The 14,851-nt window shown below is 55.3% G+C and overlaps 2 protein-coding genes and 1 non-coding gene across 4 annotated transcripts; 2 read left to right on the top strand and 1 right to left on the bottom strand.

Annotated features, from left to right (window-relative positions):
* Positions 1–3,933: 3,933 nt before the first annotated feature.
* On the top strand, positions 3,934–7,105 carry LOC107054741. Its single transcript, XM_040649942.1, has 5 exons — positions 3,934–3,970; positions 4,023–4,170; positions 4,793–4,899; positions 5,907–5,996; positions 6,703–7,105. The coding sequence occupies exons 1-5, from the start codon at positions 3,934–3,936 to the stop codon at positions 6,762–6,764; spliced, it is 444 nt and encodes a 147-aa protein (XP_040505876.1). The 3' UTR covers positions 6,765–7,105.
* Positions 4,655–4,724, top strand: LOC112530046. The gene has a single exon (XR_003071187.1). It is a non-coding gene; the product is annotated as a small nucleolar RNA R38 (small nucleolar RNA).
* A 1,148-nt stretch (positions 7,106–8,253) lies between the features above and the next one.
* Positions 8,254–14,777, bottom strand: ST6GALNAC2 (ST6 N-acetylgalactosaminide alpha-2,6-sialyltransferase 2). 2 transcript variants are annotated; one of them, NM_205233.2, is made up of 11 exons: positions 14,692–14,777; positions 14,233–14,540; positions 12,035–12,127; positions 11,882–11,942; positions 11,386–11,560; positions 10,479–10,644; positions 10,260–10,398; positions 9,882–9,985; positions 9,711–9,794; positions 9,184–9,283; positions 8,254–9,104 (listed from the first exon to the last, which is right to left on the bottom strand). In NM_205233.2, exons 2-11 carry the CDS (start codon positions 14,355–14,357, stop codon positions 8,937–8,939), a joined length of 1,215 nt encoding a protein of 404 aa, NP_990564.2. In that variant the 5' UTR covers positions 14,358–14,540; positions 14,692–14,777; the 3' UTR covers positions 8,254–8,936. The 2 variants fall into 2 exon arrangements, with proteins under 2 accessions (NP_990564.2, XP_046757927.1); XM_046901971.1 differs by lacking the exon at positions 14,692–14,777 and having other exon boundaries at positions 11,882–11,939; positions 14,233–14,539.
* Positions 14,778–14,851: the final 74 nt, after the last annotated feature.

The following is a 14,851-nucleotide window of genomic DNA, read 5'->3' as shown; positions in this document are numbered from 1 at the left end:
TCCACTTTCAGTCTTCAGGAGGGAGATGTTGAGGATTCACATTGTTCTCCAGCAGAACCACTTGACCTCAGTGCAGTTCAGGCTCATTACTTCTAAGAATACGATTGTTTGCTCTGTGCATGGCTAGCATATTTCTTCCAAGAGTGATAGATGAAATATCGCTTATATGACAGAGCAGTTTGGGTTGACTGAATCAACGGCTGTTGGCTGAGTAATCCAGGCAAACAGAAACACTGCTTGTGATAAAAGAAGACCTGAGAATTTCCTCATTAGTGCCTAGATATTTTTATACCAGTTCACTCCCTTTCTGCTTACCATGCCTTTAATCTCCAAGGCTGATGCAGAAAATAGAGAGGATCCATCTCTCTACTCAAAGCAAGGTCATCTCCTGGCAACTGCTTATTGAGCTGGGACAGCACACAGAGACTAATTTTGTTGCACTGCGTTCAGAACTCAGTTGAGGAAAGGGGGAAGAAGTGGGAAGAGCAGTGGAGGGAAGCTGAGAGGGAAATCATGCCCGTTCTGGGCTGAGTGGCTGAAGCTACCATTCCTTCTGCTGCTCAGCACCACCAAGGAAAGGGAACCTTTTCCTTTCTCCACCTGCAGGAATCCATACCACAGCCCTGCCTGCAGATATCGCCATGATCCCAGAAGGGTCATCCCTTCTTTTCATGGATTTTCTGGAAGGATAAAGCTCTTGCCATTCTTTGCACAAAGCAAAGCATTTCTGAGGCTACTAAATTTCTGTTTTAGTAGCTTGGATGAGTGGGTTCAAGCCTGTATCTAACATTAAACGGAGGCCTAAGCTTTGCTACCAGAGAAAGGGTGTTTAGTTGCAGCATGCCCTGTCCTGCGTGGGAAGATGTTGCTTCCGTCTGCTACTGAGCTCCAGAGAGCCTTCCTTATACTGCTTGGGACTGACTCGAGGCAGCAGGCACCAAGCATTGGGACCTCTTGGCAGGCTTTTCTTAACAGTACAGATCTTTTTCCCTTACAAGTCTGGCACCTGAATTACCAGCAAGCAATCTCCAGCTGTTCCCCAGGGGACTGCTCTTTGTGCACTGCTGTGCATGCAGCACACTGGAGCAGGGCCAAGCATCCATCCAGCTCCTCAGCTTCTCCTCATGCTTTGAGCACTTCAGCCATACAGGGGGCTGGTGCCTGCCTGACACAATTAGCTATAGGGGATGAGCTTCTGAACGTGCACAAAAACCCCAGTTGCTTCCCCCAGCCATATGTCAAAGATGATAACCACAGCAGGGCAGCTCTGAATCAACAGATGCTTTGTTTCTCCGGGCTTTGGGAACCCTGTCTGCAGAGTGGAACTGCTGGAAGGCAGAGGGGAATCGAGCCGCTATCAGTAAGTACGGAGAGCTGCTCCCCAGAGGGTGTTACAAGGCAGCCAGCAGGGGGGAAGGGGTGGGAAACTGGGAGGAGACCTTGTCCTTCAAGTAAAGTGGGGGATCAAAGCCCACCAGAAGTTGAAGGGGTTCTGTCATTATTTCTGTTTGGTTTTCCTTTCCTCCCTTCCCTTCTCTGTCACATATTCTGCCCCTTTTCCTGTTCTCTGATCAAGGGATAACCACATACTCCACAGCAGCGCTCACACTTCTTTGTAGAGGGTAATGCTGTGGCTTTGCAAGACAGAAAGAAAAACCTTCAGAAAGCAGAATGGTGGGGCCTTACTCCAGTGCATGATTTGCTAGAGGAAGTAATCCACTTTGGATCAGCTGGTGGGAAGAAGTAATCACTTTGGGGCTGCTCCCATGAAATAGAAGACCACCGTGCCCTTTCAATAGCTTTCTCTATTTGCTCAACACAAACAGAAGTCCTTTGAAAGATTAAAGGAAGAAAGCACCATAATTGACGGAGATCAGCCACAGGAAATCTACCAAAATTATTCCAAATTACCTCTGGGAGCAGCTTGGCAACTGCCTGAGGAAGCAGAACACATTCAGCCAGAACTGCCCAGACCAGACTGCAGCTCCCTTCACGTCCGTAGGTTTGCAGAGCTCCAGGACAGGCACCACGTTCTGCTGACCTCTGGGCGGCTTCACCTCGCACTGCAGCTCGCAGAAGTTCGCACGCTGAAGATGTGTGTGGTAGGATCGCCCTCTAAAGGGAAGAGCTGAGAAAACCTGATCAAGTGACACAAAGTTAAGAGCACGGGCGTGGGTGAAGCAATGACCACTTCTCACCCAGAGCCTTAGTTCTGCCTCCAAAATACGCTTGTAAACATGATTTATGCACTGCAATCGTGAATAAATACAGCCAGACTACTGCACCCTTAGCTCATGCCATTCTCCTGAGCCATTAACTCGTTGAGTCTGCCCCTGGCTGAGCATCCATCTATAAGCTTCAGTAGACAGCTACTTTGTGGCTTGAGCATCATCCCTGCTACAATTAAGATTGTTCTCTCCTTCTATAATCTGAACTCTGCACGAAGCAGGATTTCAGCTGCTTTATTTTAAAACTTGATGTCCCTCAGGGATCTAAAGGGCTAATTCTAGTTGCTGGGTTTTATGTATTTGCTTCTCAGGAAAGCTAAAAGCAGGCAGGCAGACTGCCAGCCACATCTTCGCAGAGGAAAGGCAGTTGCAATGAAGGCTGTGTTAATTACTGCCTTCCTGTATCTCACTCTTCCTTCCAGAAGGCTCTTAAAGGGCAGGAAGGCACCAAAGCTCTTGTGCAATGAGCCAGGGCACAGGGCTCATTGGCTGCTCCCTCTGTGCTCCTTGCCTGGGCAGCTCGTGAGGTTCTCTGCAGTTACTGGAAGGCACAGAGGGCTGGGGAAGGCTTCCTAGGCAGATGCTTAATAGGGGAGCAGCTTATTTCTAATAGCACACTGCTGTCTCTTTGCAGCCTTCTTGTTTCACCGTAATAAGGTGATTCTTGCAGCCTTCTGACATTTTAAGAGAGACTTTGAGGAAGCAATACGAGCCATTCTGGAAAGCAAAGAACTCACCAGCCAGGTTAAATCCATGCTCTGGAAAGAATCAAATTCTAAAATAGGAACAAGGCTGGGAGTATCCAGGCATCAAAAACAAACACAACTCCACGCTGCCTTTCCCTGGGAACTCAAGTGCTGTGCCCAGAGAGGGCCTCCCACATGGGCAGCAGCTCCTGACCATCCTGCTGCCACCTGAAGGGACCCAGGGGCAGACACCAGGCTCCTTGGTGGTGCAGCTCCCTGGGTCAGGGCTGGGTGTTGTTCCCAGGTCAGACAGATCTGTTGTCATGCTGTAAGATGCCACTATAAGCTTCACTGTGGAGAACCAGGCACCTTCACGTTTGAGGAATGCACCTTTGATCTGAGCACCCCAAGGAAGCGCAGACCTCTCAGGGTGACACCTGTTACATGCTGGGCTTGTATCCCTTCTCAGACTTCTCCTCTTTCAGACTCAGGTTTGTTCAATCTCCATTTGATGCTTTCCCTCACAAGGCTGGGCAAAGCTTTGGGCCCAGCAAAAGGCCGTTCATTACCAAACCCTATTTTCCCTCCCTTTGTTTCAGCTGCACTCCCACTCATCGGCTGCAAGGGATCCCACAGCTTTCACAGCAGCTTTTAACAGCACACACTGCCAACACCACAGCCCCAAAGCACAGCTCACACCTTAACTACTGACCAACCCTACCTCCAGCCAACCAGCCCTTTGGAAGCACCCCTCCTGGGCTCACCAGCTCATGCTTGCTCAGCCCTTCGGGGTACTCTGCGACCCTGCAGTGTGCCTCCCCAGCAAACAGAGAACAGTTGGGAGCAGTGTGATGGTGCCAAAGCCTGGCGCCCGGCCCAGCGCAGGACACTGCAGGGCAGCACGGCCTCACCGCGGCCTGCCCTGCTGGGCCTGAGAGATCACCTCTGGAGGAGCCGGGCCTCACCCTGGTGAGGAGTTGTGCACGTTTATTTTCTCATCTTTCTCTTATTTGACACCTATGGGCCAGCAGAAGAACCGGGCCCGCTCAGGGCTGTGTAACAGAAACCCCCCAGCGCTGAGGGGGGGTTACATAACACAAGGCCGCAGGGACGCTGCACTGCGCGGCACTACACTTCCCAGCAGCCCCCGCGCGCCCGTTTTCTCGCTCCCTCTCTCGCGAGACTTGGCGGCGAGGTGGGCGCGCACAGCCCGCGCTTCCTGTCCCCGTGACGACATGGCGGCAGTGCGGGTGGCGGTGAGTCGGGCGCAGCGCCATCGCCGGCAATCCGCGGTCGCGGCGGCTCCGGGGGGCGCGGGGGCGGCACGAAGACGAGCGGGGGGCTGTCGCGCGCCATCACGGCTGCTTACAAAGCGCGAGGCCGCCGTGCATTCTTGTGGGAACGCAGCGTTTCGCCACCCCCCCCCCCTTCCCCGGCGAGGCCTGCATGGCGGCGCGGCGCGCTGAGGGGACGCGGCCTCGCATCCACCTCGTCCTCTGGGGCGCCAAGGCCGGACCGGTGGGTCTGATATGCAGCGATTCCTCCGCCGCGGAGCCCCGGGGGTTGCTTAACGCCGCTGTGGGTTCGGCTCAGCGCTCGCATCAGCGCAGCGGCCGAGCGGGGAGCCGCGGCCGCGCTTCCCTGCCCAAACGTGGCCGCCAGAGAGCGCTGCTGCCCTTCGTCACCTCGCCATGCTTACAGCTCTTATGTTCGGGGCGGCCCGCGTGCTCCGGGCTTCGGCTGAGCTGGTGATGAGATAGTTATCCCTGTCCGAAACGTTCCTCTGTGGAAGCGTGACTCTGAGGCTCAGCATAGGAAGCAAGGAGGTAAAAGAGCAGTTTATAACGTGGATTAACTCTTACCTCTCCACTCTTTCAGGTGGCACCATGTGGTCCACCAAGGGGAAAAATACCCTTTACACTCACCTTCCCAGGAGGCTGAGTCTTTCACTGGGCTGGCAGTAGGTCTGTATCAGCAGCACAAAGGTGAGAAACAGCAGCATTCAGCTCCTCATGCTCCAGTTTTCTTCTCTTTCTGGTCTACAGAGATCAGGCTTGTTCTGCTGTGTCAGGTGTTATCTCTCAGGGCCCCTGGGGCTGCTGGGAGGAGGTATAAAAGCCCAGTGGCTTGATTAATGTAATTAAGCCAATCAAGACTGGCTTTGTTGCAGCTGCCATCTGAGTGTGCAGCCCTTTGCTGCCATGCAGCGCAAGCTGAGAGGCAGCACACAATGAATGGGAGTTTTAATGTGGTTGATGCCCCGCAGAGCACCTGCTTGTCAGCATTGTTGAAGATGAGCAAGAGTAGAAGGGATTAGAAGTAGATTGGATGACAGCTCATTGTGGAGACACAGCTCATCTCATAAGTGTGTTCGTCACAGAAGTAGACGTAGTGAAAGGATAATTGGTCTGTGTGCTTATCTGGAGGTGTGCTGGGATGGTTTTAAACTCGCATCGGGTTGCTGGGAGCAGCTCACGTACACCAAAAGGTCACTAAAAAGGGACAGTGGAGAACCCTTCCCCAGAACAGATGTATCTTTTTGAGATCTGCTTGAATGCATTTCCCAAGATAAATCCATAGATAACTCATAGCTCACAGGGGTGTATTCTTTGTGAGGGGAGAGTTGCATAAGATATATTTCTGTGTGATGAGAAGTAGCAGTCTGCATGAACAGCATATAAAGGTCTCAACCACCAAAGCCTCTAAGCTTGTACTTTATTCTAAGGAAAGGTTTAAACAGCATCTGCCTCCCAGAGTTTCTTGTCTCCAGTGGAACAACTCTCTGGCAAACACGTCCCTTTGTTTCTGAGGGGCAGGTTTCTGTTATGCTAAGTTTAAGACAAAAATTGCTTATCTTAGAAAGGAAAACTCGTCCAGTTCTTGCTTTGTGGCTCGGTGCTGGTTTTTGTCAGAAGGGGTGGAGGAGAAACAAAGGCAGGACAATCAGCTTGGAGGGTTGTTGCTAACGGCATTCAATGCTATTTCCATTTAGGAGGAAAACATCGTGCAGAACCCTGGGCTTATATCGTCCCCCAGAGACAGCTTTGGCGAGAAGGCAGCTGTGAAGTTGGACCTCAAAGTGGTAAGAGAATCCTTGAGTATTTCTGTTAATCTTACATGTCTGTGTGCCAAAACTGTAGGCAGCGTGACTCATCTGCTGACGAGAATGCCTAATCCTTGAGTGGTTCCCAAGAAGGACACAACTCATAGGCATGGCTGCTGCCGTTTATTCCGTAGAACTTGGGGAATTGGTGTAGATGAGAGCAGGGGAGAAACTGAGCCAGTGATGTGCTGTTATCCCTGTCTGACAACTCAGCTGTGAGGGAGAAACAATTGTCCACTGAGGCTTACGCACTTCTTCCCCTCAGCAGTTCTACGTCTTGCAGAGACAGAAATGATGCAGGTGCCCGCGAGGAGAGCAGAGAGCAGCATCTGTGCCCTTTCCTCCTGCAGTTGCAATGCTCAGCTGCAGCACAAGCACTGTTATGTATGCTTGGGCTGCGTTCAGCAGCCTGCCCTTAGGAGCCCAGACATGGCAAGGCTGCAGGGACTATAATAATAAACATAGGCTGCTATTGTCATAAGTACAGTTTTGTTCTGTGTCTACGAAGAGCTTTTAAGTTGCTTGTCCAAACAGTAAAGCACATTTAGAGGGCAGATAAATGCATTTTAATCTCGTACAGTCACTAAATACACACCGCTGCAGTACTTTATCTCCAGGTGGCTGACAGCTGCATTCTGCTAAATAGTTCCATGCTTTATTTAACAGTACTCGTGTCTGTTTGTAGAAGATCAGTTCTGTTCACTGATGGGCTGGACCAGCAGACTTGACGACAGCATACTTCCGTAGGAAATAAAGGTTGGTATAAAGAAAGGGAGGGGATGTTACTACAGCCAGCGGAGTGGCAGCTTTGTCAATACAGATAGGTTCCAAAAAGCAGTCACAAGGAAAAGCACGTGGGGCTTTGGGCTTCCAAGGAGCAGGGGAAAAAAAAACAGAGTGTACTTTTGGTCTTATAAGGGAGAAATGTGTCCTCTTGACTCAATAATGCACATCATTGGGAGCTTTTCAGCTGATGGTTGCTTCTTCTCTGGCCTTCTTTTCCACAGGACCTGATCTGCAGCTGGCTGGAGGAAGGAGCAAGTGGTTCCTGCAGTCTGCTGCTTCAGAATAAAACGAATCATTGAAAACCTTGGGAGTCCAAGTCTTTTTTGGGTATCTACTTTGAACAGAAGTGACTTTGGGCAAGTAGAAAGGATTTCAAATTGAAATGCCTTCTTAAGTAATAGCAGGTGTGAGCTTGCTCTCTGGCCTTGTGTAGTTTTCAGATTTCATTGTCTTCCATAGGAAAATGCTGAAAGTTGAGGAGATGCAATTCACAGGGACTGTGACCATGGCTGTGACCATAATCTGGGGCTGTGAAGGTTACACCACCTGTGGTCAGCTTAGTTGCACCAAGATAAGGGAGCAGTGACAGGCAGCAGTATAACCATCAGGTTCCTGGTCTGCTAAGGTAATAAACTGGGGGGTGTCTAACTCCGGGCTAGAAGTAAAAATGCCTTCCATTTCAGAATAGAGAAGCTGTGTGTGAGTACAGCAGGTTCTGGTTTGCTCGCACGGTTGTATCTCTGGGAGCTGGATGGGGCTCCTGGTGAGATGCTGCACTGTGTCAGCATTCCTTTTTAAAGGCTGTTCTTTTTGCCACGTGTGGCACAGTGCCGCTGCTGGGTGTGTTTAAAGCCACGTGGGCTGTGCTCACACTTGGACTGAGGAGCTTTTGGCGCTCTGTCTTTTAGGTGATGTGAGAATCAGGCTTGTGATGGAAGAGGTTTTGCTGAGTTGATTGCATGTAAAAACAGGCGTAACAGGCTGCCATGGTACCATTGTGCAGTGTCTGACAAACAAAGGTTAATTTGAGGCGTACCTGAGAAAGCAAACAGGGCTCCACTAGAGATTACATCTGAAGCAGGTTGAAACAGCTGAGTGCAGCTTTGTATAGCGAAGGGGGGATGGAGCTGGAGGGGAGCATGAGGTTCCCTGGCTCACAGCCTGGTTATCTCTTGCCATCTCTGCAAGCAATTGTCCCCTCCACCCTTCCAGCTGACGTACAGCAAATGGCATCGAGGTGGGAAGAGGCTGCTCTCAAAGTGCCCAGCGAGCCAATGCAGCCACCACCCTGGTGCTGTGTTCCACCAGTGCCACGCTTGGGCACCAGCAGTGTCCCTGTAACCCCACTCCCACCCTTCTGCCATTCCCAAACCAAAGCCTTGCTGTGTTACAGGAGGCAGGATGCTTTTGTCCGACCCACCCCATTCACTAAACCAGGCACAGAAGAAAATAATGACTCAGTGTTCCTCTAATTACACAAAATGGGAAAGTTTCAGATCACACCACTCCCTTTGCTGTGCACTATCAGCCCTCCAACCACCGCGAGCTGGAAGAGGCTCCACCATTCCACTGCAGCAGTGCTGGATTACACAGGATGGTAGGGGGTCTCAAACCCTCCCTCCTTTGAAATTCCTTTTTTCCCTTTTAGGTACCACGCTGCTGATAGCTTTGCCCTGCAGGTTCTGCAGCCTACCCAGCATGACTTCGAGGCTGCAACTCCAGGAAGTTCCAAGAAGTGAGGTCTGTCAGATGTATGCTTCTCCAGCATCCCCTTCAAGCACCACTGTGCCCCACCTGCATATGAACGCTGTGCTTCCCAGGGGCTGCTGCCACCCCACAGACATTCTCATGGCATCAGGAGCTCACAGCCACGTGCGGAGGCTCCCCAAGGCCGTGCTCAGTCTCAGAGTCACAAATAAGATGCTGAAGAGCCCTGAGGAGTTGCAGTATTTCCCTGCCAGCCTTGGCTCGCCCTGCACCACCACCTTTGCTCTGCTGTCAGCTGCAGGCCCTGCTCCTCAGGCTGGCCCGCCAGTGTGGGAGAGCCCTCCAGGGACAGAAGGAGGCCTTCAGGAAAGAGGAGAACCGCTTCTGCGTTGCATTGAGAGTCCTTGCAGTGGGACTGCGCTGCCCTCACCGCTGGTACAGCTCCATGATCCCCGCCCGGTGCAAACTCCTCCACAGCTCTGCTTCCAGCAGCATGTCGTGGTTGGCGTAGAACACCAGTGGCTTCTTCTCTGGCTCGTAGTAATGGTCGGAGAACTGCTCGTAGTTGGCTGTGATGAACCCGTAGGCACTGACCTATGGGGTGATGGAACAGGGGAGGAAGGATGGTGATGGGCTCAGGGTGGGAGGTCCCCCCCCAGGCACCAGGCCTCACCTGGTCGCAGGTGTGCAGTGCTGTCAGCAGCATGAGTGCCCCAGTGCTGGGCATGTAGAGGTGGCCGTACTGCATGTCCAGGAGCTCTGACCTCAGGAACCTGCAGAGCAGAGCAGAGGCAGCGCTGGGAGGGGGGCATGGCACTAAACCCCCCCCTCCCCACCAAACAGCAATGTCATGGCAGGGCACCCACCAAAACGTGGCCTCTCAGGGCATTTAGAAGGGGGAATATGTGGATTCTCTGATGTCTGCTGCTAAGGTTCATCACATTCTCTGCCAGCTGCTAAAACATACCTCCCCATTATTTAAAGTTGCCCCAACCCAGGCACTGTTTTCCATGAAACATGGAAAAACATACCCAAATCTCTTTGGACCTTCCCTCTGCTCCTGTTAGAACAGTTCAAAACTGGCTATGAAATGGAGGGCCAGGTGAACGCAGCAAGGCTGTATGAGCCTCCCAGGAGAAAATGCGAGCACTGCAATGAATGGATTGGCAGGGGGGGGAAAATCTGCCTCCCCATCCTCACCTGGTTGTCAGGTAATGCAAGAAATCGGGATGCAGCAGCTTGAACTTCTCCGCAGATGCCTCCAGTCCAAAATACTTCTGTGGCCTGCAGCAGGGAGAGGAGAACTGGTGTCAGTTGGGGCAGAGCTGGGCATGATGTGGTCCCACTGCTGTGTTCGCTGTGGTCACTCACTCGTCGCCCTTGTCCAAGCCCTCGGGGACTGGGCTGCCCTGAATGGCCGACCTCAGCATGATGTAGTCGCGTGCGTCCGAGGGGATGAAGATGTACTTCAGGTCCTGCAGCGGGGACATGGGCACGGTGAGGACTGAGGCTCCTGAAGCTTGGAGGAGCCTCGGGGGTCAGTTTCATAGAATCATAGAATCGTTAAGGTTGGAAGGACCATTAAGATCATCCGGTCCAACCATCAACCCATCACCGCCATACTGTTAACCACGGCATTCAACGTAACATCCACCCTTTTCCTGAACACCTCCAGGGATGGTGACCCCACCACCCCCCCAGCAGTCCGTTCTCAGGGGTGGGCACCCTGACATGCCCTCGGCGTCTCACCTTGCCCTGCGGTGTCTGGGTGAAGCCATACGCCTCATAGGCAATAAGCGAGTTCTTCATGGTGTTCACCGTGAAGCCATAGAACGAAACCTTGCTCCCAACATCCTCCTCAAAGCCTTTGGTGATGGCCCCGTTCAGCCTGCGGGATCACCACGGGGCAACGTCCAGGGCTGGGCTCACCCCAACACCCACAGCCCCACTCTGCCCTCCCGGCCTCACCTGAAGACCAAATCATGTGCGTCGATGGCCCGGCCCTGCCGTGAGCCGTTGAGGATTCCCCCATTGCCCACCACGGCACAGCGGATGCAGCCCCCGGGGAAGAGGTGGCGGTCGAAGAGCCGCGTGTTGGAGGAGGTGTTAAGGAGACGCAGGGTGCTGCCGACAGCTGGGTTGGGGGAAAGGGAGAGCTACGTGTCAGCACTGCTGGAGCACTTCAAGCAAGCGTGCGTGGATGGGTGCACCTCAGGTGGGATGAATCACAGCATCACTACAGTTGGAAAAGCCCTCTAGGATCACTGACTCCAACCCCAACCCATCCCCACTGACCACATCCCTCAGCGCCACATCTCCGTGGTTCTTCAACACCCCCGGGGACGGTGACTCCCCCACCCCCTGGGCAGCTGTGCCAATGCATCACCGCTCTTTTGGAGAAGAAATCTCCTCTCCCAGCCTCGTATTGCTGAACCCACAGCAGCTGCCAATGCTGTGCAAGGCACAGGGACACATCCGGACAGCCACAGCCCTTTGAGATGCCGGCGCCGGCCGCTTCCCCTCGTGACAAAGCCTCCTTGCAACCACCCCCGCCTCGCCTCCCCCATCCCCATCACTTCTCTGCTGGGGAGAGCAGAGAGTAGGTTTGGGCTTGGAAGGGAAACAATCTCCATCGACAACAATGGAGCGGGTTGTCCGAGGTCCTCCGCGCCTCAGTTCATCATCATGCACACACTGGAGCTTTTATTTGGGGAAAATGTCACAAGATGCTGCAAAGTGGCGTTTGCAAAGCTGTCCCCTCCACCCCGCTGCTCCCTGGGAGTGGGAACAGATCGAGATCCCCAACTCCTCTGTGGGGTTTCTCCATCTCTGGCCCCTTCTGTCAGGGTCCCCTTGAGCCCCCCATGCCCCATACCTGCTTGGGACAAACCCTGCCAGCCGTATGGGACGCGTCGTGCCTTCAGCCTGTCCCATGTCTCGGGGTTGAAGTGTTGATCCCACATCAGCACCGGGATGTCGAATTGGAAGAGCTCCCCAAATGTGGGGTCTGCCTTCGCCGTGGCCGCCACCGAGCGGGGGCACGGGGTGGGCTGCAGGGGGAGAATGGTCAGCACTGAGCCTGGAGAAGCCTCAGCAGGCACCGGGGGGAGGTCAGACCCAGGGACAGAGCTGCTCCTTTCCAGCTGCTGGAGGCACAGCACTGCCTTGTGCCTCCATTTCCCAAATGCAGAGCCCATCTCCCCAGAGTGAAGCATTGGGCTTTATGGAGATGGATGCGGCACCTCCTACCCCGGGCACCTGGATGGAGCACATGGACAGCCCCAGCTCACAGGAGCAGCCCCTCGATGTGGGGACAGGCTGGTGGCCCAGGGGACAGCACCAGGGACACTCCACCTCCTGCTGATTGTCACCTGCTTTCCACTGGGTTTGGGCTTCTCCAGCTCTGAGGATGGTTGGGAGAAGAACTCCCTGCTGGAAAGGGACAAATACAGCAGTGAGAAGGGCTCACGGGGCTCCCACACACACTGGGGTCATCACACACTCCCTCTCTCCCCCCCAGTTACCTCTTCACAGTCCCTCTGAGCTCCTGTTGGTGGCTGTTGTCTGGGTGTGGGGTGTCTGGGCGGACCAGGAACAGCAGCTCTGGCTGCAGCAGGCTGCAAGGGGACAGCAGGGGGGTGACACCGAGCCCCCACCTCAACACACTCCCCATCCCGACACCCCCTGCCCATCACTGCACTGGGGAAACAATGGGGCTATGAGGGCCCTGTGGGGGGTGTGGGGGTGGCTGGGGAATGCTCTGATGTCCCACATCAATGCCACCCCATGCTTGGAGACACAGCACTGTGCCCCACGGTGGGGGGACAAAATCCCTCCCATGCCCATACCTCCACTGCCAAACACTGGGGGATGGACTCTGCACCGTGGGGGGCTCAGAGCCCCACGGGTGCCCCCAAGACAGCTCAGGGCTGGGCAGGAGGTGGGATCCCACCTGTGGGCAACAGGCTCCCATTCATTCTTCCCCGCACAGAAGGGCCCTTCAGAGCAGCAGGTGCTCCCAGCAAAGCGGGGCATTGTGGAGCAGACAAGGGCTCCTTGTTACAGGATCTCGGGGACAGGTAGAGCAGGTACGGAGCACGGCTCTGCCTCCTCCCATACAGCAAGCATTGGGTTTCCTCCACCGTTCCCCACTGCAGGGGAGGGACATCTCCTCCCCATCAGCTCCATCCCTAGAGCTGATGCTCACACCCCACCTGCTGCACCACAGCCATCCCCAACACGGTGCCAGCTGTCTGTGGCACAGCTGCTGCCCAGCACCTCCTGGGATGCAGCATCCTCATGCCCAGCAATGCTTGGCTGGCCCAGAAGATGACAGCCCCCCCATGGACCCATCGATGCACAATGGGGCTCCGGGGAGGGGAGCAGTGCTGGGCACAGTGAGCTGAGCCAGGGTGTGTGCAGTCCCTGCGGTGGCACTCATCGATGTGACATCTCTGCTCTGTGGTCACTCTGTGTTTCCAGGGAATAAGTGGGAAAGCACACACTCCATCTGAACCGAACAGTGCCAGAGCCATTGGAGGTGGCTGAAACAGCAGCATCTGCTCCATCCCACTGCAAAGGGCCGCGTGTGGGGCCTCCTTCCCAGCACAGAGCTCAGGTGGGATGCTGGGGATGGGCAGAGCTCCACGCTCAGGGCTCAGCACCCTCCCAACCCCTGCGTGCCCCCACCGGGCTGCAGCAGGAGGAGATGCTGTGCACACTGTGCTCCCCAAAACGCAGCACTGCACACCCACCCCTTCTCTCCCAACAGGAGGAAAAGCCCAGAACATCACCCCATGCTCATGTTTAGCAGCAAGCAGTGCTGCACCTGTGGATTTCAGTCCCAGCTCAGCCCCATATCAGCCGCCAGAGCAGCACTGCTGGCTCCGGGTTGGTACTTTCGGAGGCACAAGCAGAGGTTATGGGGCAGTGTGTTTGCAAATGCTGGGAATCAGAGCCAATGGGACACGAGCAGCACTTTGGTATCGGGATTAAAGCCAATGGGAACTATCCCAGGAGATCTTTGGAGCCATTGTGAGGCTCAGCTTCCCCTCCCGAAGGCACCCAGGCACGAACCCAGCACCGTGTGGGCTCCTGCCTGCGCTGCGGGGTGGGATGGGATGGGATGGGATGGGATGTGTGCACAGAGCTCCCGCGGGGGGAGATGCAGCCCAGGGCAGCCCATCCAGCTGCATCCCACTGCCTCCCTGTGCAAACCTGCCCGCACCCAGCTGTCCTTGTGCAGGGCCGGCTGTGATCCCACAGTCCCCCCTCTGTCCCATAACACCATCCCTGCACTCAAAGCCGTGCACCCTGGGCTGCCCTGCACCCAGCCCAGCGTTGGGGGAGGTCAGGGGAAGGCCGAAGGGAAAGCAAATGGCAAGATGCCCATTGCTGGAGTCTGGGAGTTTCCGAGCAGCCCCAAGCGGGCTGCAGCCAGCCGTGCCCTACTCTTACAGCTGCGGTGTAGGGTCAGCCCTTCACCCTGGAAAGCAGCCCCCTCCAGCCCTGCTGCCGGCGGCGCTCCAATCCCGCACCCCGAGTCCACGCGGGGACTCTTAACGGCCCCCAGCAGCCCCGGAGCCCCCTCCGGGCAGCCCCATATAGGACCCAGCACATCCTGCGGGGGGAGAACAGCCCTTCAGGCGGCGAACAAAGCGGGCACGGAGGGGCTGAGCAGCCCCCAAACCCCCCAGATCCGCCCCCCACGCATCCCCAATACCTGGTCACGACCCTCGGGCCGCTGCGCAGCTCCACCGTAGCGTAGTAGTGCCCGTAGAGCAGAAGGGACGAGGTGAAGGCTGCGAGGAGCAAGAAGCAGAAACGCTTCCAGCGGGGGAACCCCATCGCTGCTCTCCGGGTTGGGTCCGCCGTCCGCGTGGATCCGAAGGCGGCGGCGCTCCGCTGCTCCCCACAGCCGGGATGGACGCACGGATGGACGGACGGAGCGATGGATGTTCCGAGGAGCGGTGGGAGGAAGGAGGGTGTGAGCCGGAGGGAGGAGGCGCTGGGCGGACTGGTTCAGACTCGCTGAGAGAGAAAAAAAGGAACACTTTTGAGCCACTTTTTGCTGCGCGCCGGGGGTTAAACATTGACTCAGAGCGGCTCTTTTTTCCTCGCCTCTCTTTCACGCCACCCCCTCGCACAGCACAAATCCGAGATCTCTCCCTTTTCCCGTAACTTTTTCATCCGCTTCTCTCGCCCGCCGCTCCCACGCCGGACCCCGTGGGTGCATCGCGGCCGTCGCGCAGTTCGGCTCTGCGCCCCGAGAGCCGCAGTGGGGCGGAAAGAAACGGGGAGGGGAAAGGAGGGGGGGAAACAAAGGGGGAGGAAAAGGAGGG

Source organism: Gallus gallus, chromosome 18 (genome assembly GCF_016699485.2).
Source record: "Gallus gallus isolate bGalGal1 chromosome 18, bGalGal1.mat.broiler.GRCg7b, whole genome shotgun sequence".
In the NCBI taxonomy this organism is placed as follows: domain Eukaryota; kingdom Metazoa; phylum Chordata; class Aves; order Galliformes; family Phasianidae; genus Gallus; species Gallus gallus.
This window is presented reverse-complemented; position numbering and strand designations above follow the sequence as displayed.

Bases quoted from the DNA above. Each gene is read 5' to 3' on its own strand.
- ST6GALNAC2 (NM_205233.2), bottom strand. From the start codon at position 14,357: ATGGGGTTCCCCCGCTGGAAGCGTTTCTGCTTCTTGCTCCTCGCAGCC. The intron at 12,128-14,232 runs GTATTGGGGATG...GTCCCCTTGCAG, and splicing joins GGCCCGAGGGTCGTGACCAG to CCTGCTGCAGCCAGAGCTGC. The intron at 9,284-9,710 runs GTGAGGATGGGG...TCTGCTCTGCAG, and splicing joins TTGCATTACCTGACAACCAG to GTTCCTGAGGTCAGAGCTCC.
- LOC107054741 (XM_040649942.1), top strand. From the start codon at position 3,934: ATGGGCCAGCAGAAGAACCGGGCCCGCTCAGGGCTGT. The intron at 3,971-4,022 runs GTAACAGAAACC...ACAAGGCCGCAG, and splicing joins CCGGGCCCGCTCAGGGCTGT to GGACGCTGCACTGCGCGGCA. The intron at 4,900-5,906 runs GTGAGAAACAGC...ATTTCCATTTAG, and splicing joins TCTGTATCAGCAGCACAAAG to GAGGAAAACATCGTGCAGAA.